Here is a 24,506-nt window from a genome sequence, read left to right as displayed (position 1 = left end):
GGCGTCGCATGCTGGAGGGTGCGGGTCTCTCCGTCTCCCGTGGTCTCGGAGGGGCATCCTGCGGGCGGTCTGCATCTGCGGGGATGGGTGCCTGGACGTTTGGTCCTGCGATACACAATGAAGCATGCATGGTTAGACATCAGGCAGTGATCAGGTGATACGGGAGAGGGGGATATAGGGGAGGGGGGATATGGGGACGGGCTGTTGGTTGCTCACTTGCTCGTGGGGCCCCGACCTCTGCATCAGCAACCTCCCGGTCGTCAGGTCCGCCAGCCAGTTCCAGGGCCCTTTCCTCGTGTACGGTCAGTGGCCTCTCATCAGCGGGCCCTCCTCCAGTCCTCACATGCTCCCTATTGTTGTGTGCGCGCTTCTCCTGGGGGGGGGGGGTGGTGGCAGGGGTAAAAGGCAACAGTGTTAGGCAGGTATATGAATGCACGCCATCGGTTGCGCGTGCATTGCAGAGGTTAAGGTTAGGGCTGGATTCACTTGGGGATATGGGGGATATGGGGGAGGGGGGATATGGGGGAGGGGGGATATGGGGGATATGGGGGAGGGGGGATATGGGGGATATGGGGAGGGGGGATATGGGGGATATGGGGGAGGGGGGAATATGGGGGATATGTGGGAGGGGGGATATGGGGGAGGGGGGATATGGGGAATATGGGGGAGGGGGGATATGGGGGATATGGGGGAGGGGGGATATGGGGAGGGGGGATATGGGGGATATGGGGGAGGGGGGATATGGGGGATATGGGGGGGGGATATGGGGGAGGGGGGATATGGGGGATATGGGGGAGGGGGGATATGGGGGAGGGGGATATGGGGAGGGGGGGATATGGGGGAGGGGGGATATGGGGGATATGGGGGAGGGGGGGGATATGGGGGAGGGGGGGATATGGGGGAGGGGGGATATGGGGGAGGGGGGATATGGGGGAGGGGGGGATTTGGGGGAGAGGGGATATGGGGGATATGGGGAGGGGGTATATGGGGGATATGGGGGAGGGGGGGATATGGGGGAGGGGGGATATGGGGGAGGGGGGATATGGGGGAGGGGGGATATGGGGGATATGGGGGATATGGGGGAGGGGGGATATGTGGGAGGGGGGATATGGGGAGGGGGGATATGGGGGAGGGGGGATATGGGGGATATGGGGGAGGGGGGGATATGGGGGAGGGGGGATATGGGGGATATGGGGGAGGGGGGGATATGGGGGAGGGGGGATATGGGGGATATGGGGGAGGGGGGAATATGGGGGATATGGGGGAGGGGGGAATATGGGGGATATGGGGGAGGGGGGAATATGGGGGAGGGGGGATATGGGGGAGGGGGGATATGGGGGAGGGGGGATATGGGGGAGGGGGGATATGGGGGAGGGGGGATATGGGGGATATGGGGGAGGGGGGGATATGGGGGAGGGGGGGATTTGGGGGAGATGGGGAGGGGGTTTATGGGGGAGAGGGGATATGGGGGATATGGGGAGGGGGTATATGGGGGATATGGGGGATGGGGGATATGGGGGAGGGGGGATATGGGGGATATGGGGGAGGGGGGGATATGGGGGAGGGGGGATATGGGGGATATGGGGGAGGGGGGATATGTGGGAGGGGGGGATATGGGGGAGGGGGGATATGGGGGATATGGGGGAGGGGGGGATATGGGGGAGGGGGGGATATGGGGGAGGGGGGGATTTGGGGGAGAGGGGATATGGGGATATGGGGGACGCTCACCCTGCCTGCTCTGACGAGGTCGTTCACCTTCTTGTGGCACTGGGTGCCTGTCCGTGGTGTCAGGGCCACAGCGGTGACGGCCTCTGCCACCTCCCTCCACAGACGCCGGCTGTGGCGTGGGGCAACTCTGCGGCCGTGCCCGGGATACAGGGCGTCCCTCCTCTGCTCCACCGCATCCAGGAGCGCCTCCACATCGCGTGACTCGAACCTCGGGGCTGAGCGACGGCCAGCCATCAAGTCGGGTGTTGCGGTCGGCTGTTCCGGTCGGGTGGGGGGGAGCTGCGCGGCCTTATGAGCCGTCACGCCGTGCAGCGCGTATGACGCTGCACGGCGTGAACCACTGCGCAAGCGCGGATCCCGTTACGTCGCTGCTAGCCCATTTCGGGCCGCAGACTATCGGCCCATTTTTATGACGTGACGCAAGTGGGATTTGCGCCGTTTTTTGCGCCGATCGGCGGAGTTTCCGCCGATAACGGAGAATTTCGCCCCGGATTCCGAAACCCGCTTTGAAAATTTGCCTCCAATTTCGTCTCTGGATTAGAACATAGAACATACAGAGCAGAAGGAGGCCATTCGGCCCATCGAGTCTGCACCGACCCACTTAAGCCCACACTTCCACCCTATCCCCCCAATCCAATAACCCCTCCTAAACTTTTTTTTGGTCACTAAGGGCAATTTATCATGGCCAATCCACCTAACCTGCACGTCTTTGGACTGTGGGAGGAAACCGGAGCACCCGGAGGAAACCCACGCAGACACGGGGAGAACGTGCAGACTCCACACAGACAGTGACCCAGCAGGGAATCGAACCTGGGACCCTGGCGCTGTGAAGCCACAGTGCTAATCACTTGTGCTACCGTGCTGCCCACATGTTTTGTTTTGGCATATTTAGACGGGGTTGTGTGAACACCAGATGATTCACGTTAGTGCTTTCGCTGAAAAAATTGCTGTACAATATTGATATGATACTCATTAACATATTACAAAGAACAAAGAAAAGTACAGCACAGGAACAGGCCCTTCAGCCCTCCAAGCCTGTGCCGACCATGCTGCCCATCTAAACTAAAATCTTCTACACTTCCGGGGTCCGTATCCCTCTATTCCTAACCTATTCATGTATTTGTCAAGATGCCCCTTAAACATCACTATCGTCCCTGCTTCCACCACCTCCTCCGGCAGCGAGTTGCAGTCACCCACTACCTTCTGTGTAAAAAACATGCCTCGTACATCTCCTCTAAACGTTGCCCCTCGTACCTTAAGCCTGTGTCCCCCAGTAATTGACCCCTCTACCTTGGGAAAACGTCTCTGACTATCCACCCTGTCTATGCCCCTCATAATTTTGTAGACCTCTATCAGGTCGCCCCTCAACCTCCGTCGTTCCAGTGAGAACAAACTGAGTTTATTCAACGTCTCCTCATAGCTAATGCCCTCCATACCAGGCAACATCCTAGTCAATCTCTTCTGTACCCTCTCTAAAGCCTCCACATCCTTCTGGTCGTGCAGCGACCAGAATTGAACACTAACTAAGGTTCTATACAGCTGCTGCATGACTTGCCAATTCTTATACTCAATGCCCCGGCCAATGAAGGCAAGCATGCTGTATGCCTTCTTGACTACCTTCTCCACCTGTCATATTTGTGGGAATTATTTTGCCACTATTTTAAAAAAAGTGATAACCCATTTATTTGAAATAAATATTGTTTAAATTGGATGTCTCTGTTTGAAATTGTTTTTCATTTTTGGGGGGAATACCACTGTGACTTTATTATATTAAAAATGTCCTGATATCTATATTGGGGGAAAATTAGCATCCAATTTAATGTTTTTTTTTAAATATACTTTATTTATTTGCTTTTCAATTGTGTTCACTTTTTATCTTTTTTAAAATTAAGGTGCATTTATAGGTGAAGGATATAGGGCATATTGGGAATTCAGTTGAAACCAGCATAACAAGTTGAATGATCAAGAAACAATCAAATCTTATATGTAGAATTATAAGATACAAATTAATGTTTGATGTGTTTCATATTGTTTGATTTCCTGTTCAGAAAAGCCCTGTGCACTATTTTGTTCTCCTCTGGGGAAAGATCAACCTATGCTGATCTCGGGAAAAGTGCTTGATGGAACGCCATGTGGTCCACATGAAGCAGACATCTGTGCTAATGGCACATGCCAGGTATGTAAAACTCTTTCAACAAATTTACATTAAATGATACAAATAGTCAATCATTACTCTTCTTCAAAACCTCCATGTAATCATTGAACACACTCATATGAAATGAGAGAGCTATTATTTTTAATATGTTACCAATGAAGAGAAATAAAAGCGGCAGTTGTTTAATCCTGCGGCAAACAAATACACATTCTTCTGAGTCACAAGATAGCATAAAAGCCCAATCTCAATAAAGGTTAACTTTATGGTGGGAGAGTACCCAGTAAAACATGAGCTGAATGCATTTGGTCCTTCCATATTTTAAATTGGCGAAATTTGAAATGTAAAAATGAAATCAAAAGAAAAAGTAACGTTTTATTCATGGAGCATCCATTGTGCCTTTGCTGACCACTCTCTTTAAAAAGTTCCGAAACAATCAGAGAACTACCTTTTTATTATTCCCCTTTATCTTAGGCTTTGATGCTTTCAAATACAGTGGAGTTTTACGAGACTATTTAAGAACCCACTTTGTAAAGAATGTCATTGAAATAAAGAATTTGGCTTGGGCATTTTGAAATTCTGGTGGATGGTTTTCTCGTTGCTCATGTCTATTTTAATCAAAATCCTATAGTTATCCATTCTGAACTAGAAGTAACAGGAATCATAAACAACTTCAAAGTCTAGAAGATCAAGGCCTGGATTTTCTTGCACTGGCTAGACCTGATTCTGGGACTCCTGCCCCCAATCTTGGCACTGGCTATTTTCGCTAATGTAGGATAAGGGTGTGGTTAGCGAACACAGGTAGCATGCTCAGCAGGTGTTTTCGCAACTGAGTGGAGTGTTTACTTTGCTTGATTGATATCTGTATCTGGTTATAATAGTTTTTTTCTGCAGTCTCTTTCATGAATATCTGAATGATTATTTGGGCAAGATTAAGAGGTGTGAAACAGTGATAAATTTCTGTTACTGACTCGAATTGCCCTGCCAGTTGACACTTTTATTGGATTGTAGGAACTGCAGTTTCTTCAAAGAACATTCCTGAAGAGTCAGTTCAAAACTTGCCATTGTTATAACGTGGCACCTTTGTTCTGTGCGTAGTGAGTATTGGGAATGGGGGCCATGGAGGGGAGATGGTGCTATGGAATCAACATGAAAGCTGTTGTTTATAAGTCAAGGAGATGGGCTTGGGAAGTGGGTGTGGGTGAGGGGGTATAAAGGGTGAGGGCTCTGGGCCCTGGCCACTTTTAATACAATAGGGATGAAGTCACAGACAACCAAGTTGGGACTTATAACCAGCCTTCCTCAGCACTCGCCCACTTGTCGCCTACGATATACTTGTGGGTTGGTTGGCCCAACTGTACCCCTCCCTGCCTTCCGGGAGTGAAGATTGGCATAACCGAGCACGTTAAACTTTCCTGCCAAGTCAGGAAATTTACCAAATTCAGTACCCACATCGGTTGTGAAAATCCGGTCCGAGTCTCATTACTGCTGGGCCTTCCCATTGGATGCTCAGGTTTCTGATGTGAAGGCAAGCACAGATCGCACTGGTGTCAACAAGTAGACTACAGCCGTGTTGGAAAGGATGAAATATTAACCTCCCACTTAAGTTGGAGAAATATCAGGCTGTTTTCCCAGTATCAATACATTCTCCTTCTTTGCACCATGAGCCCAGCATTCACCCAGGATAAGGTTACAAACATAGGGGCAGGAGAAAATCACTCCACCTCTTGAACCTACTCAGCCGGGCTATTGGCTAACACAAGAAGAGAGAGCATGCTCCCTGATTGTAACCTCACGATTACATCATCACTCCTACACTACTTCTGCAGATCAACAAAGGCTGTGTCCCAACACACAAATTGCCCATCTCCCTCATTGTCTAGTGCTAACGAAGTACGCACAACAATATTAGCAAGCTTAGTACTATGAACATACCAAAGTACCATCTGCATGCATCACAAAAATGTACGAAAACTTAACTTAATTATGAAAAGTCTTGTAAAAGTATGTAAGATAAACAATACCAATTTATGAAAGTATTGCATCAAAAAGAAAATCTCAATCTGGTACAAGGTCAGGATTTATAAGGATACTTTTCCAACTTAATGCTTCCAGCAGGGAACTCAATCAGATTGCAAATCTGAAATAGAGAGCCATACTGCACATGGTTTTCAGATCACTGGGTTAAACAGCCAGAAATCACGTGTAGCACACACACACACATGACTTTTTGATGTACAGGTATGTTTCCAGTGAGTAAAACACTCGCTGGGAAATCACTCATTATATGTGTCAAGCCAGTTCAACTTTAGCTGGGAAACACCCAAACATATTTACCAATCTGGGATTTTAACTCGCGTATAAATCAAGTCGATTAGCTTTTCTTTCACCTAAACCTCCAGTAACTAAAATCAAACCAGAAGATACAAAGTTGAGAGCAAATTGGCTACAGCACACTTACTGATTGAACAAACAAGGTTCTTTTTAACAAGGATAATAAATCACAGATAACAGTTGGATTTCAATCTGGTTAAAACTCTTTGGTATTTTGGATTTTCAAGAGTTTAAAATAAACAGCTTTTTAAAAACAAGTTCACATGTGTATCTTCTTGTGTGATAGAAACGAACAGCTTTAAGAGTAAGGCCAATTCAGCCACGTTCAACAAAATGACAACCATAGTATTTACTGCAATTTCAGTAATAATTATGTTTCAAAACATTTTCCAAACAAATTTATTAGGAATTTTACAGCAGATTGCTCTAACAGCCACATGTTGGATGTCTCGAAAATTGGCCCATCCAAGGCAAATGCTTTTTCAAGATGACCTAATCTCCTCAGCAAACTACACTTGTGAGAAGGTATACATCCACTCGTCCTAAACAGAATTTTGTTTAAGTAGCTGACCTTATTGGAAAGTTTACATGTAAAAGCAAAATATTGCAATAATTGTTGCAAATATACTTTCCCATAAATTACACAGTAGCTTAAACATGTGTCAAAGCAAGTGTATGAATTGTACGTATAACATTTATACCAACTATCAGTTCCATCTTTTATGAGATCCTTATGTTCACCTTGAGGTGACTGAGCTATTTAACTCACACTAATATTGCAAAATTATTACCCCACTAACTCACCAGGGATGATTGCTAAGCTATTACCTAGAACAGACCCTAGATAAATCTGCAAAAGCTGCTTTCAAACTAATGAGTTTGTATCATCTGGCTCCCATGCTAGAATATCAGCAGGTTAACTCTTTTACCTACTGTGCTACATCAAAAAGATTTGTAAGATAAGTTTTTGTCTTCAATACTCTCTTCACACATTAAGGATACTTATCAGGAAATCTAATGCACCCCCTCGTGCCTTTTTACACGTTCATTTTAGTGGACAGAAAAGTTGATGGTTTTTTCTTTTATTCATTCATGGGATATGGGCTTCACTGGCAAGGCCAACATTTATTGCTTATCCCTAATTGCCTTTAAGAAGGTGTAATGAACCAACCTATTGAATCACTGCAGTCCGTGTACTGAAATTACTCCAACAATGCTGCTTGGGAGGGAGTTCTAGAAACTGAATAGCAACGTTGAAAGATCAATGCATATTTGCAAGCTATGATGGTGTGTGACATTAATCAGAGGGGAACTTGCAAGTGATGCTGTGTCTGCTGTCCTAGTCTTCTCAGCAGTAGAGGTTGTGGGTTTGGGAATTGCTTGCTGGTGAAGGAGCCTCAGCGGGTTACTGTCGTGCATCTTGTAGTCATAGGGCGGCACGGTAGCACAGTGGTTAGCACTGATGCTTCACAGCGCCAGGGTCCCAGTTTCGATTCCCGGCTTGGGTCACTGTCTGCGGAGTCTGCACATTCTCCCTGTGTCTGTATGGGTTTCCTCCAGGTGCTCCGATTTCCTCCCACAAGTCCTAAAAGACAGGCTGTTAGGTAATTTGGACATTCTGAATTCTCCCTCTGTGGACCCAAACAGGCGCCGGAATGTGGTGACTAGGGGCTTTTCACAGTAACTTCATTGCAGTGTTAATGTAGGCCTACTTGTGACAATAAAGATTATAAATGATTCACACTGCTGCCATGATATGCCAGTCTTGATGGGGATGAATATTTAAAATGATGGATGGTGCCGCCAATCAAGCTGGCTGATGTACCTTGTATGTTGTTGAGTGTTGTTGGAGCTGCACTCCTTCAGGCAAGTGGAGAGTATTCCATCACAGTCCTTACTTGTGCCTTTGAGATGGCAAATAGGCATTTGGGAGTAAGGAGATAAGTTATTCACCACAGAATATCTAAACTTAGACCTGCTCTTGTTGGTGTAATATTTGTATAACTTGTTCAGTTAAGTTTGGATGATGATAATCCTCAGGACTTTGCTGCTGGGATGTTTAAGTGACTCTAATGCTGCTGAATGGCAAGTAGAGGTGGTTAGTCTCTCTCTGTTGTTGGAGGTGGTCATTAACTGATATTTGTGTTGCCCAAATGCTACTTGCCACTTATCAGTCGAGCCTGAATATTATCCAGGTCTTGCTGCATGCAGGCACTGGCTACTTCATTATCTGAGGAATTGTGAATGGAACTGAACATCTACGATGATGTTTGACCTTAAAACAGTAACAGTAAGGCAAATTTGTAATTACTTAAAATTTTGGAATCTGTAATTGTTTTTTAAAAAAATGTTTGAGAGGGATTTTTAAAGTTTGGATCACTTGTAAAGAGGATAGTTGTAATTTTGGATAATAAATACTAGTCCAGGTGAGCTGGCGACTCTTGATCTGGAAGTAGCACCAACAATAAATAAGTTAGAAATACAGAGCCTATGTGGCATATTTAAAAAAGAAAAGGGAGAGCTGGAGGGAGGGTTCTGGTGTAACACACGCTAACACGACCATGACTGATGGCAGCTGAGAGTTGAAAAGGTTCCAGAAGTGTGCCACATAGGGAAGATTGCATAGATGGAACCCTGTTTGGGTGGAAGCCATTTCCTGTAGAGAATCGGTGCAGTTCTTAAAGGAAAGGTGCTGGAATTTTGCATGGAAGAACTGTGTGGCTGAAACTGAGACCATACAGGCAGGGTGGACTGCCTATTAATGCTGTGAGATAGTCTTTGTTACATATGTGATTTTGGGTGCAATTTATCATTTATACCAATCGTGATTTGCCAATTAATTCATTTTTAGTTTACATTGATTTGAATTCAAAAGTTAAAGTAAAGCTTTAGGGAAATGTTGGCATGATGGTAATGTTCTAATTCAGCTCTTGCTCTGTTTGTACCAAGTCTTTGGTGAAGTTTGGAGCCAAGCTGTCCTGGCAGGACCCAAACTGAGCATCAGTGAGTGGGTTATTGGCGAGTATGTGCCACTTGACAGTACTATTAATGACATCTGTCATCACTGCCAAGGCAGAGTAAACTGATGTGGCGGTTATTTTACTGCATCCAAATTTGTATTGCTTTTTGTAGATGAGTCATACCTGAGTAACTTTGAAGTTTGTTGGGTAGAAGCCAGAGTTGTAGCGGTACTGTAATGGTTTGGCTAAAGGCATAACTAATCCTGGAGCACAAGTCTTCAGCATTACAGCCAGGTTGTTGACAGGGCCCATAGTCTTTGATATATTGAAAAGGTTCTGCATTTTATTGATAATATGTGCAGTTAATTAAATGTTAATTTGTTAATTATCTTTATTGTCACAAGTAGGCTTACATTAACACTGCAATGAAGTTGCTGTGAAAAGCCCCTAGTTGCCACATTCTGGCTCCTGTTCGGGTACACAGAGAGAGAATTCACAATGTCCAAATTACCTAACAGCACGTCTTTCGGGACTTGTGGGAGGAAACCGGAGCACCCGGAGGAAACCCACACAGACACAGAGAGAGCATGCCGACTTCGCACAGACAGTGACCCAAGCCGGGAATCGAACCTGGGGCCCTGGTGCTGTGAAGTGACAGTGCTAACCACTGTGCTGCCATGCCACCCCCTTATTGGTTAAAGTCTGCCTTCTGTGATGGTGGCAATGTTAGAAGGAGGCCAATAGTACTGGTTAAAGATCGATGCAAGGACATCAGCCTTATTTTGCGCACTCATGTGCTGAATTCCTCCATCATTGGGGATCGTGATGTTCACAGAGCTTCCTCCTTCCGTTAGTGATTTAATTGCCTGCAACCATTCATTACTGGATGTGGCAGGACTGTATTGGTGGACTCAAATGTGTGATACATGATCTCAGTGCACATGGTCAAAGCTCTAGATGAGGAGCTGTAAGGAATTAAAGTTCCCTTATATATCTGTGTCCCTTCTCTCAAATTGCTAGATTCAAAATTCTGCAGGGTCCCAGCTCCCAACATAGTTCATTTAAAGACGATCTTAAAGCTCGAGGGAGAATACTTTACATGACTGGAATGCAGTGTGCAGCATTTTTGTCTGGAGATTTAAAATGATGTTGCATTTGGTTTTGTCCAGTCTCCTTCCTCACATCTGCTTTTGACTCCAGATCAATGTCTATTTTTAACATTTTTTATCTGAGTTGCAAAGACAATGCAAAGAGTGGACATGACATGCCCTTAATTCGTCTCCTTGCTTGCTCCAGGAAGCAATTCAAATTCAAATTGAATCTAATTCATCATCCCCACAAAAGAGCCATACCAGGTCCAAGCAGTATCTTTAGCTTGAAAGGAGATAGATGAAAGCTATGAATTGTTCTGCATTGCTGCAGAAAATGTGTAAGTTCTGTGAGGTGACATGCTGTGTTCACTCATTCACCCACTCCTGGAGGTTCTCCACTGACACTTTACAACTTGCCTAGCAGCTCACTGATAAACTAAATCTTTATCTGCTCATATTAGCTGAGCAGATATATTGAGGCTATAATTTAAAATTTATGGTCTGCATTAGAAACTTTGATTCGCAGAGCGAAATGGATCAAAGTCTTTCAGATAAAGAAACAAGAGACTCCATAAAAGTCAGAACCAATAATTGAGTTTATTCTATAACTTTTCTCAGGCAAACTATTTTGCCAGTACAGTCCTCCAGGCTTAGTATACTTCACGCAGTTACAATTTACATTTCTATTAAGCTCATGTAAATGATTATGTATAAGAGTACATAACAATGTGGTGAGGTGAATGCTAAGAGGAGAAGACAGAAAGACCTGCAGCACGGTCAAACAATTGATTTCAGGTTGCTTTTGTAGGTGAGGAGAGAGGTGAAAATGTGATATTGGTAAGGGACAGAATTCCTAAAGACAGAGAATAGTGACTGAACAAGAAGTAAAATAAACCCTTGACTTTTTAAGAATGGCTGCATTTGCAATAGGTTGTTCTCACCGTGGTACTCCTTTTCCCCTATTTTTCTTTGCAAACTGCCAAATCTACATTCCAGCTCTAATTCGAGGAATTGTCCAGATTCAGAATAAAATGAAAGAAATGCAAATTAGTCAAGTTAAAAATTCATTCTGAAATCTATTCCATTTCTAAACTAAAAACAAACCAAAGAAGTTAGATAGGATTAAATTCTCTCCGTACACATCACTGTTTACAAAGCACACAAGGGACATCTAAGAAGCAAGGGTCTATTAGAGCAGTGTTTTTCAATTTTTTTCCCAACGTTTGCTAACCTTCACGACCCACGCCACGTTTGCTTAGCTTTATTGCGAAAGGGGAGTCTGCTTGGCCTTCATGATCTTACTCAAATCAGGTTCACAGGAGGAGAGGGCAATGTGCATCTCAGGAGCAGACTGCAGTCAGTTCCTTTGTGCCATCTTCATCTTTATGAGAATGAAAATCCGACCTCACACATGTAGGTCATTGTGAAGGACAATAGCAACAAAATGCTTGTTTTACTCAGCACTGGATACTCTGGGAGATGCTACCCCAGAATTCTGATAGCCTCATGGACTTTTGGCCTGTTTTTAATAGTCTGTCACAGGTCATGTACAGCAGTGTTGTCTTTTCACTTGGAGTCAACTATCAGTTAATAACTGACTTTGGGATCTCAACTTCAAAAGGAATTTTTCACCCACCACTTCTCTTTCAAAATCTGAAACTTCTTTCATTTGCCTGTACTTTCTTGCATGTAACACACATGGGTTTTGCATCCTTACTTACAATGGCACAATGAACAAAACCATACCTCAAGAAATCATCTTAAGTACAAACTCCACACAGACAGTGACCAATGGCCAGAATCGAACCCAGGTCCCTGGCGCTATGCGGCAGCAATGCTAACCACTGTGCTACCAGTCCAATCCATCCACTAGCACTGCTCTGTCCTAACCAACTCCCCTGGGCAGTTATCTCCAACAGATTCAGATGTGAGATTCTGGCCAGTATATTCTGCTTATTTGTGTCTCCAATATTAATAATAATAATCTTTATTAGTGTCACAAGTAGACTTACATTAGCACTGCAATGAAGTTACTGTGAAAATCCCCTAGTTGCCACACTCCGGCGCCTGTTCAGGTACATTGAGGGTGAATTCAGAATGTCTAATTCACCTAACAAGCACATCTTTGGGGACTTGTGGGAGGAAACCAGAGCACCCGGAGGAAACCCATGCAGACATGGGGAGAACGTGCAGAATCCGCACAGACAGTGACTCAAGCCGGGAATCGAACCTGGATCACTGGCGCTGTGAAGCAACAGTGCTAACCACTGTGCTACCGTGCAGCCTTCACTGCCCGTCTCTTTCCTGTAAGAAAATTATTCAGCTTCACAGTCCTCTTGCCTCGCTTGCAGCAGCTAGAAAATGGAAGACGCACTCCTCTATGATTTGGTGCCAAAAGCGCATACATACAGTCGCTTGCCGTCAAGTGTCTGTGCAGGGTGCATGACCTGCTCACTGCTGCCACTTGTGGCTGAAAAATTGCACACAACCTCATTTCCTTCTCATTTAAAAGGCAGCAGCGGATGTCATTCTCAATAAAAATCCTGGCTGTTGGATGCTTCTCCCGTGACCGGGACCACTGTGGAAGGCCATGAACGATCACTCCGCTACTCTGCTTACACCCACCCATGACTCACCCTTGGGTCCCTATCTGTACTTTGATAAACCCTGAATTAGAGGGATGATTCTATGCTTAGGTCTGTTATATAGAAATAAGCTTGTTGGCTTCTTGGTCTCCTTCTGTTCCTAAAAATCAGCATATTCTTACTTATAAATTAAGATTCTGTGCTTTTTAGCACTTAAAGCAATCTCTCCAGCCTTACAAATAGTTTTCTTTCACTCTCCAATCTCTTTGCTGCATTTGATAATATTTATAGCAGGATAAGGAACAGGTTTGGAATGAAGTGTAGCCTGCAGACAAGAAATCAGTCCTGTACCATTGTAACTTCCTAAAATATTTTGTTAAATACGGTTTTTATTTATCCCATTTCCTGCCCTGACTGTAGAACAAATGTTATCCTGTATGATAGATTATTTTGGTGGGTAGAGACGCTGAAACTTTATAGCCCATCGCTATAGGGCAGACTGACAAGCAGATGCTAGGCCTCTGCCATTGCCTTTCTGTAAACAATACCCCAGCTAATATGTCTTCTGGGGTGGACTTGCACATAACTTTTCCTACATTCCATCAAGGCTCACACCAAGCTTTCAGTTGTTCTTTGCTTTTAAGTGCCTTTTACTCTTTACTTTGTTTTTTAAAGTTCTCAGTAATCAGACAATTGTATTTGAGAATTTAAACTTAAGAATAAAGTACCTTTAGATTTTTAAGTGGTTTAGACAACAAATTTTAGAATGTTTATGTTGAATCAAAATTTCTCCCTTGATTTGGTTTAGAAAAGTCTTTTTGTGTAAAATGATACATGCTAGAGTACAACTTGAAAAGCCACAAAACAATAAACATTTCACAGTATTTGAAACTGTTAACAGATTGTCATACAGATACTGGCAGAACTGAAAAAATGTTCAGGAGATGGAGAAAATTAGGATTAAAATTGAGCAGGTAGTATTACTGTTATTACGATTAGTACAGTAGACAATTTGAGATAAGTATATCTGTTTGCCAAAAATAAATGAACATGTATAAATGGAGTACATAGAACAACAGTGATTCATAAAAGGGCATTTTGTTCATTGCTCAAACCTGTCATATATAGCATGTTTGAACAAAGTGATAAGGAAGGATTTTAAAGGTAACAACATTATATTTTTTTGAGTACTGTAATAGAATCGCCAGCCCTATTCAGGTATATAAGTCAGATACATTATGAAGTCCAAACTTTAGCTCAATATTTACAGTTGAAATTTCAGAATATTTGATGATTGTAAGTTAAAGTAACTGTAATAATTTAAAGGATATTTCCATGCTATACAGAGACTCACATCGAACAGAATTTAACACGGGACGAGTGGGTCATACAAATGATGGATGCAGGTCTTAGGTCCTCCCCACCCTGTCCCAACTTCCCACTGCAATCACATGATGGCTGGCCAATTAAAACCCAGCAAGCGGGAATCGCAGTAACAGAGAGGCCTAGAGCAGAATTGGAGGCATTGACAGGGGGTGGACTCAAGTGCGGAAGACGCTGCCAGCGGAATGTTCAAAGGGACGTTGACAGTGACAGCCTGCTTAACCTTGAACAGGAGGCCAGGGGCAAGTGAGTAAAACAGTGAAGGCCAGCTGGAGGCTGCCGCAATCTTGTCGCTCCCATTGCTTCTGAATTACACTGATCCACTGGAGCCTGAGGACAGAAGCTAGAACATTGAAAGGACTTAAAAGAGAGTCAAACGCAGCCTCCATCCATCAGAGGTGGCAGAGGAGCATACATGGACAGGCCTACGGTTAAATGAGGACTTCTTGATTACCCACCTCCAGCCTGTCAGTAAACAGCAGGTGTTTCTCTTCCTGTGGAGTGGAAGGAGGATAGCTCCCCACCTGACAAAGAAAGCCTGAATGGAGATGACAGAGGTGGTCCATAGCCATGGGGTCATGCGTAGTATCTGGCAGCATGCAGGAAAAGAGTGGATGACTTTCTACATTCTGCAAGGGTGAATGAGAAAGCCATCTGTGAATGTGCTCGTACAACTATGGCAGGGTATGCATGCGGCAGGCATAGGAAAAGTTTGTCCGGGATGTGGAAGAATGGTCCCCACACACCAACACTCAGCACCCTGTAAAGCTCTTGGAATTTGGGCTATGATGGCTGGGAAGGTTACCTACAAGGAGAACAGTGCCATGACGTGTAATACAGAGAACCAGAGATGATGTACCGTACCTGACGAGCTGATCCACTCGGGTATTGAACTCATCAATCTCCCATTGTCCTCGGAGGATAAGGGAGCCCACAATGTCCATAAAAGTTCAGTTACCTGTAGCAGAGTACTAAATGTGGATCTGACCTGTCAGCAGGGGGCGAGATCGATTGGTAAAGGAGAGACTGGAGTTAGATCTGGGGCAGCTGAGTTTTGTGTCTCAGCAATGGGGAGGTGAGTGAGTATGGCTGGGATGTGGGATGGGTTTGTGTGGTGCAGTGAGTGAAGCTCACCATGTCTGCACCATGTGTCATATATTGATATTTGTGTCCGTTATGCATTTTCTTTTACTCAGTATTCCTCCTCATTGTTGAGTTATTCCTTCAGCAGGTCACACGATGGTCTGAGAAGATATCAAGCTCACAAGTCAGTCATTAAGCTCTGAGGAGGAGGAGGAAACGGCAGAGGGTGCACTGTCCCATCCTTGCCCACACCTCCCACCAGCTCAGATACAGGCTCCTTGGTGGGTTTGCACATGCCGGACAACATAGTGGCACCTACTGGTGGTTTGTGGACTAATCAATCACTGGACCACTGATCGGGGACTGTAACAATCCAGGCCTCTGATTCTTGAAGGAGGGTGGGAGATCGGGAAGGTGTTAAGGCCCAGGCATATGACGAGCCTCTGGAGTTCTTTGTGAGGTGGTAGGTGTTGTGGTCCAAAGGAAGGTGTGTGAAGATCTAGTGGAGGTTCCAGAGAGTATGCAGTTCTTGGCAAGGACAGCAAAGAGGTCCATCGAGGGCATGAGTGCTGCAATCACCCTCTATTCTGAACCTGAGGCTTCCTCTATTGAAATATTGATGACTCTCATGGAGAGCCAGACCCAGTAGCACAATCAGGAGATTCTAGCTAAGTGTTCAGACTTGAAGTAAGAATGACCAAAGATGGAAACCATCTGTGCAAGAAATGGGCAAAGGAGCTATTGTACCCACTAGGTCCTCACTCATCTCAGATGAGCAGGAAGCTGACTGGACCTCACATTGGTGGAGGAGCGGCTGCTGTCTGAATCTGGGGGATTTGCCGTGTGCCTCTGATGGGTACAGCAGCTCATCTGCCCCTCTGCCAGAGACACCAGCACGTCAGGATGTCGCAGCAACAGAGGAGGTTCCCGCCACCGGGCAGGAGTTCCTCACAATACCAGGGCCTTTATGGCCTCGGGCAATCAACAGAAGCCCACCAAAGACATCCAGGACATTAGGGTCAGCAGCCAATCTCCAGTGCATCTAACAGCGGTGGGGGAGCACATTGTTCGTCACCTGTAAACTTATGAAGAAAACACAAGGACGCAGAAGAGCCATGTTGGTGCTCACTGGATCTGTAAGGCTGAGTGTTGTGCTGATCACCTGCTCTTTATAAAGCTCTTGACCATTTCTACAATTTTTGAATGTTCATGTGTGGACTGAGGTCTACCTTACATTTATGGGGGTTGCAATGCTATTACACTTCCCAATGAAAATCAGAGACCCATCAAAGAGATTTTTGGAGAGACAAGCCTTTTTTTGTCTGAAGTGTGTGTTTCATAGGTCTGGGTAGAGGTCAGGTGGCATCTATGTGCTGCTGGTTGGGGGGGTCGTTGTGGGAGTGAGTGGAGACAGCATTGTGTGCGGACACATATGGGGCATTGATAACAGGGCCCGGTATTCCACACGCTCGGTGATAGTGGCGGCCCTGAGAGTCTGGGGGCAGTGGAGGAAGCATCGGTCTGGGCCCCAATTTGTTAACAATCATCGGTTTATACCGGGAAGGCTGGATGGGGGGTTTCGGAGGTGGCAGAGAGCAGGGATCGAGAGGATAGGGGATTTATTCATAGATGGGAGCTTCCCCTGTTTGAATATTTAGAGGGGAAATTTGAATTGCCAGCAGGAGAGGAGACTGGGACAGCTGCCGTTTAGAGCGATGGGAAGGAGCTTACACTATTTGGGAATCCAGGTGGCACAGGAATGGGAGACATTACATAAGCGGAATCTGACCCGGCTAGTAGAGCAAATGAAGGAGGACTTTAGAAGGTGGGACATGCTCCCACTGTAACTAGTAGGGAGGGTACAGGCTGTGAAAACGACAGTCCTCCCGAAGTTTCTGTTAGTTTTTCAGTGCCTCCCCATCTTTATCCCAAGGGCCTTTTTTAAACGGGTAAACAAGTTGATTTGGGGTTTTATATGGGCGGGTAAAACCCATTCAGGTATCTGCAGGCACAGGATTTTTTGCGAAGGCTGGTTTCAACCTTTCCCCTCCGACTGCCACGGGGGAATACAGGACAAGGTAGTTTCTGGAATGGGGGTGGGAGAGAGGAAGGTGTCATGACATTAAAGTGAACAACACAGCACTACATACACACATACATCGTGATGGACAGATCAACGGACCAATTAGCACACACAACACGACAGCCAATCACAGACAAGAGCATACACAGTACAAAACAAGGAACACGACACTTCCTGGGCAGTCCAACAGGAGACGGCTCAGGGCAAGGACCCCCAAACCAGACACTCAGACAGTCACCACGTGCTGAGTACCAAGTTTGTTATATAAATAGTTAAAAGAAATAAAACTGCGATGTACCAATCGCAACCGTGTTGGTTCGTCTGTGTCTCAGAGTACCCAACACTTCATGGTACCAGATTTGAATCAAAACCTACCCACAAATCTGCCATCCTGCGCCATGGACACCATCAACACACCGCAGCTGTTGCAAGTCGCTGGGAACCTTGGCGTAAATTGGACGCTGTTCAAACAGCGCTTCAAACTCTTTTTGGAAGCCAACGAAAAACAGGGCGCCTCGGACAAAAGAAAGATCGCCATCCTCCTCACCACCGCAGGTCAGCACGCCATCCATGTATACAACTCCCTGGTGTTCGTGGAAGGCGAGGACAAATCTAAATACGACACGATCCTCCTCAAGCTCGACCAACACATCAAAGCTGAGGTCAACGAGAGCTTTGAGAAGTATGTCTTCCAGCAGCGCCTGCAAAGTAAGGATGAGCTCTTTCAGTCCTTCCTGACGCATCTCCGCATACTCGCACAGTCCTGCGGTTACGACACCACCTCCGAGTCCATGATCCGGGACCAGATCGTTTTTGGGGTTCCCTCCAGCAGCCTACGCCAGCAGCTTTTAAAAATAAAAGGCCTGACCTGAGCATCTGCAGTTGAAGCCTGTGTCCTGCACGAGAACGCGACTAGCCGCTATGGCCAATTTCAGGCGACCGAATCGGCACGGAGGGGGTCCTACGCGACCGGATCGGCGAGCCAGGTGCCCCACGAGGCCAAACGGGTCCAGGCGACCGAGTTTCTCCCGTCCCGCGGCCCGGACGAGGGCGGCCGTTTCGCGCGCTTTTCGAGGCCTCCCGCGCTTGTGCGCGCCAAAACCTATGGCGACACTGAGGGACGTGATGCGCAGGCGTGCTCGACGCAAGACCGAACTGCGCATGCGCAGTGGCGGAACGAACACCATGACGTTACGACGTGCGGCTACTGTGGAGCTGCACATTTAAAAGGGCAATGTCCCGCAAAAACCCGACAATGCTTACGCTGTGGCAAGTTAGGCCACTACGCTGCTTACTGTCGAGCTTCCACATCTCAACCTGTCGATCTTCCACATCTCCAACAACCTCGCAGGAATGTGCGGACCATTCAGCCTCCACATTGCGACATCCAGACCGATGACACAGATGACCGAGACGCCTTCCGGGTTGCGGTCATTGATGGGAACCGAGTCAACACAATCAATCCGGGTGATGAATGGTGTGCCACCCTGACGGTCAACCGATCGCCGATCGCTTTCCGCCTGGACACTGGCGCCTCCGCCAACCTCATAGCATGGTCAGCCTTCTACGCCATGACGGTCAGACCACCAATCCGGCCGTTCTGGTGCAGAATGGTCAACTACAACGGGAACGTTATCCCGGCTATGGGATCCTGCCAGCTCCAGGTGACTCACAACATACACACGGCCACACTCTCGTTCGAGATAATCGGCTTATCGAAGGACTCCCTGCTGGCCGCACAGGCATGCAAGGCTCTCCACCTCGTGCAACGAGGCCACTCTCTCTCTCCAGACGGCACGTCTGACTTCCCGGATGCAGAGTTCAACGCACAGCTCCAATCGCTCCTCGCCCACAACCAGGAGGCATTCGAGGGCATGGGAACGCTGCCATACACCTACCGAATTCGCCTCAAACCAGACATCCCGGTCATTCACGCACCTCGCAGAGTCCCTGTGCTACTCAAAGACTGCCTCAAGCAGCAGCTGCAGGATCTCCAGGACCAAGGGGTCCTATCTAGGGTCACGGAGCCCACGCCGTGGGTCAGCTCCATGGTGTGTGTCAAGAAGCCCTCCGGCGAGCTCCGCATATGTATTGACCCAAAAGACCTCAATAACAATATCATGAGGGAACATTATCCCATACCCAAACAGGAGGAGATCACCAGTGAAATGGCCCAGGCAAAAATATTCACGAAACTGGATGCCTCTAAGGGGTTTTGGCAGATCCAACTCGATCCGTCCAGCCGAAAGCTATGCACCTTCAATACCCCTTTCGGCAGGTTCTGCTACAACCGGATGCCATTTGGCATCATCTCGGCATCCGAGGTCTTTCATAGGATCTTGGAGCAGATGATGGAAGGCATCGAAGGGGTGCGCGTATACATGGACAACGTCATCATCTGGTCCACCACACCACAGGAGCACATATATCGTCTCCAACGCGCTTTTGCCCGCATGCGGGAAAACGGCCTGCGCCTCAACCGAGCGAAGTGTTCCTTTGGCCAAACCGAGCTGAAGTTCCTAGGGGACCATATCTCCCGGTCAGGGGTCCATCCGGATGCAGCCAAGGTGAGCGCCATCACAGCCATGCCGGCAGACAAGAAAGCAGTGTTACGCATCCTTGGCATGGTCAACTTCCTGGGGAAGTTCATTCCCAACCTTGCCTCCCACACGACGGCTCTGGTCCACCTCGTCAAAAAGTCCACAGAGTTCCAGAGGCAACACACACACCAGCTGGAATGGGAGGAGCTCAAACTCAAACTCACCACTGTACTGGTATTGGCGTTCTTTGACACATCTCGTGCCACCAAAATCTCGACTGATGCCAGCCAATCCGGCATTGGAGCAGTGCTCCTGCAGCGCGATGACACAGTGTCATGGGCCCCAGTTGCCTATGCATTGCGAGCCATGACCCCCACAGAGCAACGCTACGCGCAGATCGAAAAGGAGTGCCTGGGCTTGCTAACCGGTTCAGACAAGTTCCATGATTATGTGTATGGTCTTCCCCGGTTCACTGTCGAAACTGACCACTGCCCCCTGGTCAGCATCATAAACAAGGACCTGAATGAGATGACCCCTCGCCTCCAGCGCATCCTACATAAACTCAGGAGGTACGACTTCCAACTGGTCTACACTCCAGGGAAGGAACTCATCGTTGCGGATACCCTATCCAGAGCAGTGAGCACGCCGCCAGATTCGGAGGGGTTCGTATGTCAGGTCGAGGCGCAGGGGTCCTTCACATCGGCAAATCTGCCTGCTGACGACTCCAGTCTGGCCCGTATTCGCCGAGAGACTGCGGCCGACCCCCTTCTGCAGCGTGTGATGCGCCACATGACGGGGGGGGTGGCTCAAGGGGCAGTGCCCGCAGTTCTACAATGTCCGAGACGACCTGGCTGTCATTGATGGTGTCCTTCTGAAGCTGGACCGGATTGTGATTCCGCACAGCATGCACAAGCTGGTTCTCGCCCAACTACACAAAGTCCACTTGGGGGTTGAGAAGTGCAGACGGAGGGCCCGAGAGGCGGTATACTGGCCGGGCATCAGTGATGATATTGCCAACATGGTGCTCAACTGTCCCACCTGCCAAAGGTTTCAGCCGGCGTAACCTCCTGAAACGCATCTGCCCCATGAGCTGGTGACGTCCCCCTGGGCGAAGGTGGGTGTGGACCTATTTCACGCGCTCGGCAGGGACTATGTCATCATCGTTGACTACTTCTCCAACTACTCAGAAGTCATACGCCTGCACGATTTGACGTCGTCTGCTGTCATCAGGGCATGCAAGGACACCTTTGCTCGCCACGGCATTCCGATGACTGTCATGTCAGACAATGGGCCCTGTTTCGCCAGCCAGGAATGGTCATCGTTTGCTGCCTCGTATGGCTTCACACACGTGACGCCCAGCCCTCTGCACCCCCAGTCAAATGGAAAGGTGGAGAAGGGCGTTCACATTGTCAAGCGGCTCCTCTGCAAGGCTGCTGCTACCGGGTCGGACTTCTGCCTCACCCTGCTGGCCTATCGCTCGGCCCCACTAGCCACTGGTCTCTCACCAGCACAGCTGCTGATGGGTCGCGCCCTCAGGACACTGTGCCTTCCATCCTGGCACCCACAATAGACCATGCTCCGGTACTGCACAGGATGTAACTGCAGCGCGGTCGCCAGAAGAGGTCATATGACACACGGGCAATTGATCTTCCCATCCTGGCCCCTGGAGACGACGTCCGCATCCACCTACCAGAAGGTGGCTGGTCAGCACCTGCTGAAGTTCTCCGACGCGTGGCTCCCCGCTCGTTCCTGGTTCGCATGCCTGATGGATCCGTGCGTAGGCGCAATCGCCAGGCTCTTCGCCTACTTCCACGCTCACAACAAGCCCTTACACTGACACCGTGTCCTCCTGTGGTTCCTGATAGCGACTTCGTGGAGCTGCCTGCTACCATGCCCCTTCCGTCGCCGCCCGTGGCCAGGCCCGCACCTCAGCCGGTGGTTCCCGACCCACTCTTGAGGCGGTCAACCCGAATTCGTCACCCACCTACTGGACTGGACTTATGAGACTGTTTACACGTTGAACTCATGCAACCACTGTTTTAACGTGTTTATGTTCTTATCGTTACAGGAATTTGTTTTATCGTTCCACATTTCCACGTTCTTTGTTATGGTACAACCTCGTTATTATGTCACACCCGACATCGCCCCTTGTACATAGTTAAGCCCCATGTACATGCTGTAAATATTACACACACACACGTTTAGCTGCACTCAGTACACATCTCTATTTATAACCACATAGGCCCATAATATTGTAAAAAAGGGGGATGTCATGATATTCAAGTGAACAACACAGCACATACACACATACATAGTGATGGACAGATCAACGGACCAATTAGCACACACAACACGACAACCAATCACAGACAAGAGCATACACAGTACAAAACAAGGAACACAACACTTCCTGCAGTCCAACAGGAGACGGCTCAGGGCAAGGACCTCCAAGCCAGACACTCAGACAGTCACCACGTGCTGAGTACCAAGTTTGTTTTATAAATAGTTAAAAGAAATAAACCTGCGTTGTACCAATCGCAACCGTGTTGGTTCGTCTGTGTCTCAGAGTACCCAACACTTCAGAAGGTATCGGATACCTACAAAGAACTTAGGGAGTCGGAGGTAACTCAAATAGAGGAGCTAAAGGGCAAATGGAAAGATGAGCTCGGGGGAGGGATAGAGGCAGGTCTGTGGGCGGATGCCTTGAGTAGAGTCAATACGACCTCGTCATGTGCCAGACTCAGCCTGGTACAATTTAAGGAAGTTCACTGGACACACATGACGGTGGCCCGGATGAGCAATTTTTGGGGGATAGAGCACAGGTGTGCGAGGTGTGCGAAGTGGGGGGGGGGCAGCAAATCATGTCCATATGTTTTGGGCATGCCCGAAGCTTAGGGGATTCTGGCACTGTTTTGCAGATGTCATGTCCACGGTACTAAAAACACGGGTGGTGCCGTGTCCAGAGGTGGCGATTTCTGGAGTGTCGGAAAATCCAGGAGTCCAGGGGGTGAGAAAGGCTGGCATCTTGGCCTTTGTCTCCCTGGTAGCCGGAGACGGATATTGCTAGCATGAAGGGACTCGAAGTCCCCAAAATCGGAGACCTGGGTTAGCGACATGGCTGGGTTTCCCAGTTTTGAGAAAATCAAGGTCGCCCTAAGAGAGTCAATGCTAGGATTTGTCCGGAGGTGGCAGCCGTTTGTCGACTTTTTGGGGGTAAATTAACTGTCAGCAGAGGCAAAAAAATTAAAGACACTGGGTTAGGCTATTTTCTGTTTAGGCTAGGGGGGGACTTGTTAGGGATGGAGATGATGTGTACAATATGTTTATATTTGTATTTCATTGTTTACTGTTGTTGTTACTGTTATTATTATAAAATTACAAATACCTTCATAAAATGTTTTTTTTTTAAACTTTTCTGGTTAACAAATGCTCCTGGCTAGCATACAGAGGCTTCCATGGCTACATGTGTGCAATCGATTGCCCTTTGCATTTATAGTGACGTGTTATGTACGCTGGGATAACACAGGCTGCAATTGGATGCAGCTTTAACCAAAAGATACTCCAGATCTTGAAGTTAGTTCAATCTGATTTATTGAACCAGTAGCACAGTTAGCACAGTTCTCTATGAGTTTGACTCTCTGCTAACCTAAGTGTGGTTACTCTGTCTGACTGAACCAGACTAGCTCTTAGCCTTGTGCTGGAGGTGTGATACTGTAAATACACCCTGACTCACTCTGTAGATGTTCATCAGTGGAAAGAGGCGGAGTGTGAGTGCCTCGTGTCTTTTTATCGTGAGATACCACCCCTGAGTGTCCTGCCTGCTCATTGGTCATGTCCTGTTCTCTGTTCATTAGCTGCCTGTCTGTGCCTGTCTGTATATCATTATCTGCATGTCTGCATATCATGACATATAGGAAAACCAGCGATAACACTGATGCCTCTCATTCTCTCAGCCAGGCTTGTGTTGTCAATCGTGAAGCTTATGAATGTTTCCACTCTCCTGACCAATGTGTTCATCACAACTCTGATACAGCACTGGGCTGAAGATTCTGAAATGCCACAGTAATATAATCCCGTGTTGATCCCTGAAAGAATCGAGAGGCATAGAAGCTTTGGAGTCACTGGGCCACCATTACCTTCAGTGCCACAAGCATTGGATAGTCACCCAGGCAGGCAGAACTGATCTTCTGAGCAATCATGTCACAGGTGGATGTCACCATCTCCTTGGAAAAACGGAGCCTCTCGTGATACAGGCGATCAGTTATTTGAAGGGAATTGGAGTGTTACCTGCACATCCTTCTCCCAAAGTAGTGTCCTCTCCTTGGGCGTATTTGCTCATTCTCCCTCTGCTGGCCCTTTGGCCTTTCAACATCACTATTATGCCCATGTTCCTGCCAACTTAATTGTTGCTGCTCCGGCAACCCATCCCGCTTTGTCTCCTTCCCCTTCCCTCATCCTCACTTCGAAGAGCCTCCACTGGAGTGTGCAATTCCCATGGCAACTTTGGCTTCTGTTGCTGCAGAGAAACTTGTCATTGGTGCTGCCTAGTTCGAGTCTCTCTTCCCAG

The 24,506-nt window shown here is 47.4% G+C and overlaps 1 protein-coding gene across 1 annotated transcript in view; it reads left to right on the top strand.

Annotated features, from left to right (window-relative positions):
• The window catches only part of LOC140429605 (A disintegrin and metalloproteinase with thrombospondin motifs 19-like), a 789,098-nt gene that overhangs the window by 507,406 nt on the left and 257,186 nt on the right, over positions 1 to 24,506 (top strand). The window contains exon 14 of the mRNA XM_072516849.1: positions 3,777 to 3,904. Within this exon, the coding sequence (XP_072372950.1) occupies positions 3,777 to 3,904 (128 nt within the window). The remainder of the gene's footprint in view (positions 1 to 3,776; positions 3,905 to 24,506) is intronic.

This window comes from Scyliorhinus torazame, chromosome 9 (assembly GCF_047496885.1).
Source record: "Scyliorhinus torazame isolate Kashiwa2021f chromosome 9, sScyTor2.1, whole genome shotgun sequence".
Classification (NCBI taxonomy): Eukaryota; Metazoa; Chordata; class Chondrichthyes; order Carcharhiniformes; family Scyliorhinidae; genus Scyliorhinus; species Scyliorhinus torazame.
This window is presented reverse-complemented; position numbering and strand designations above follow the sequence as displayed.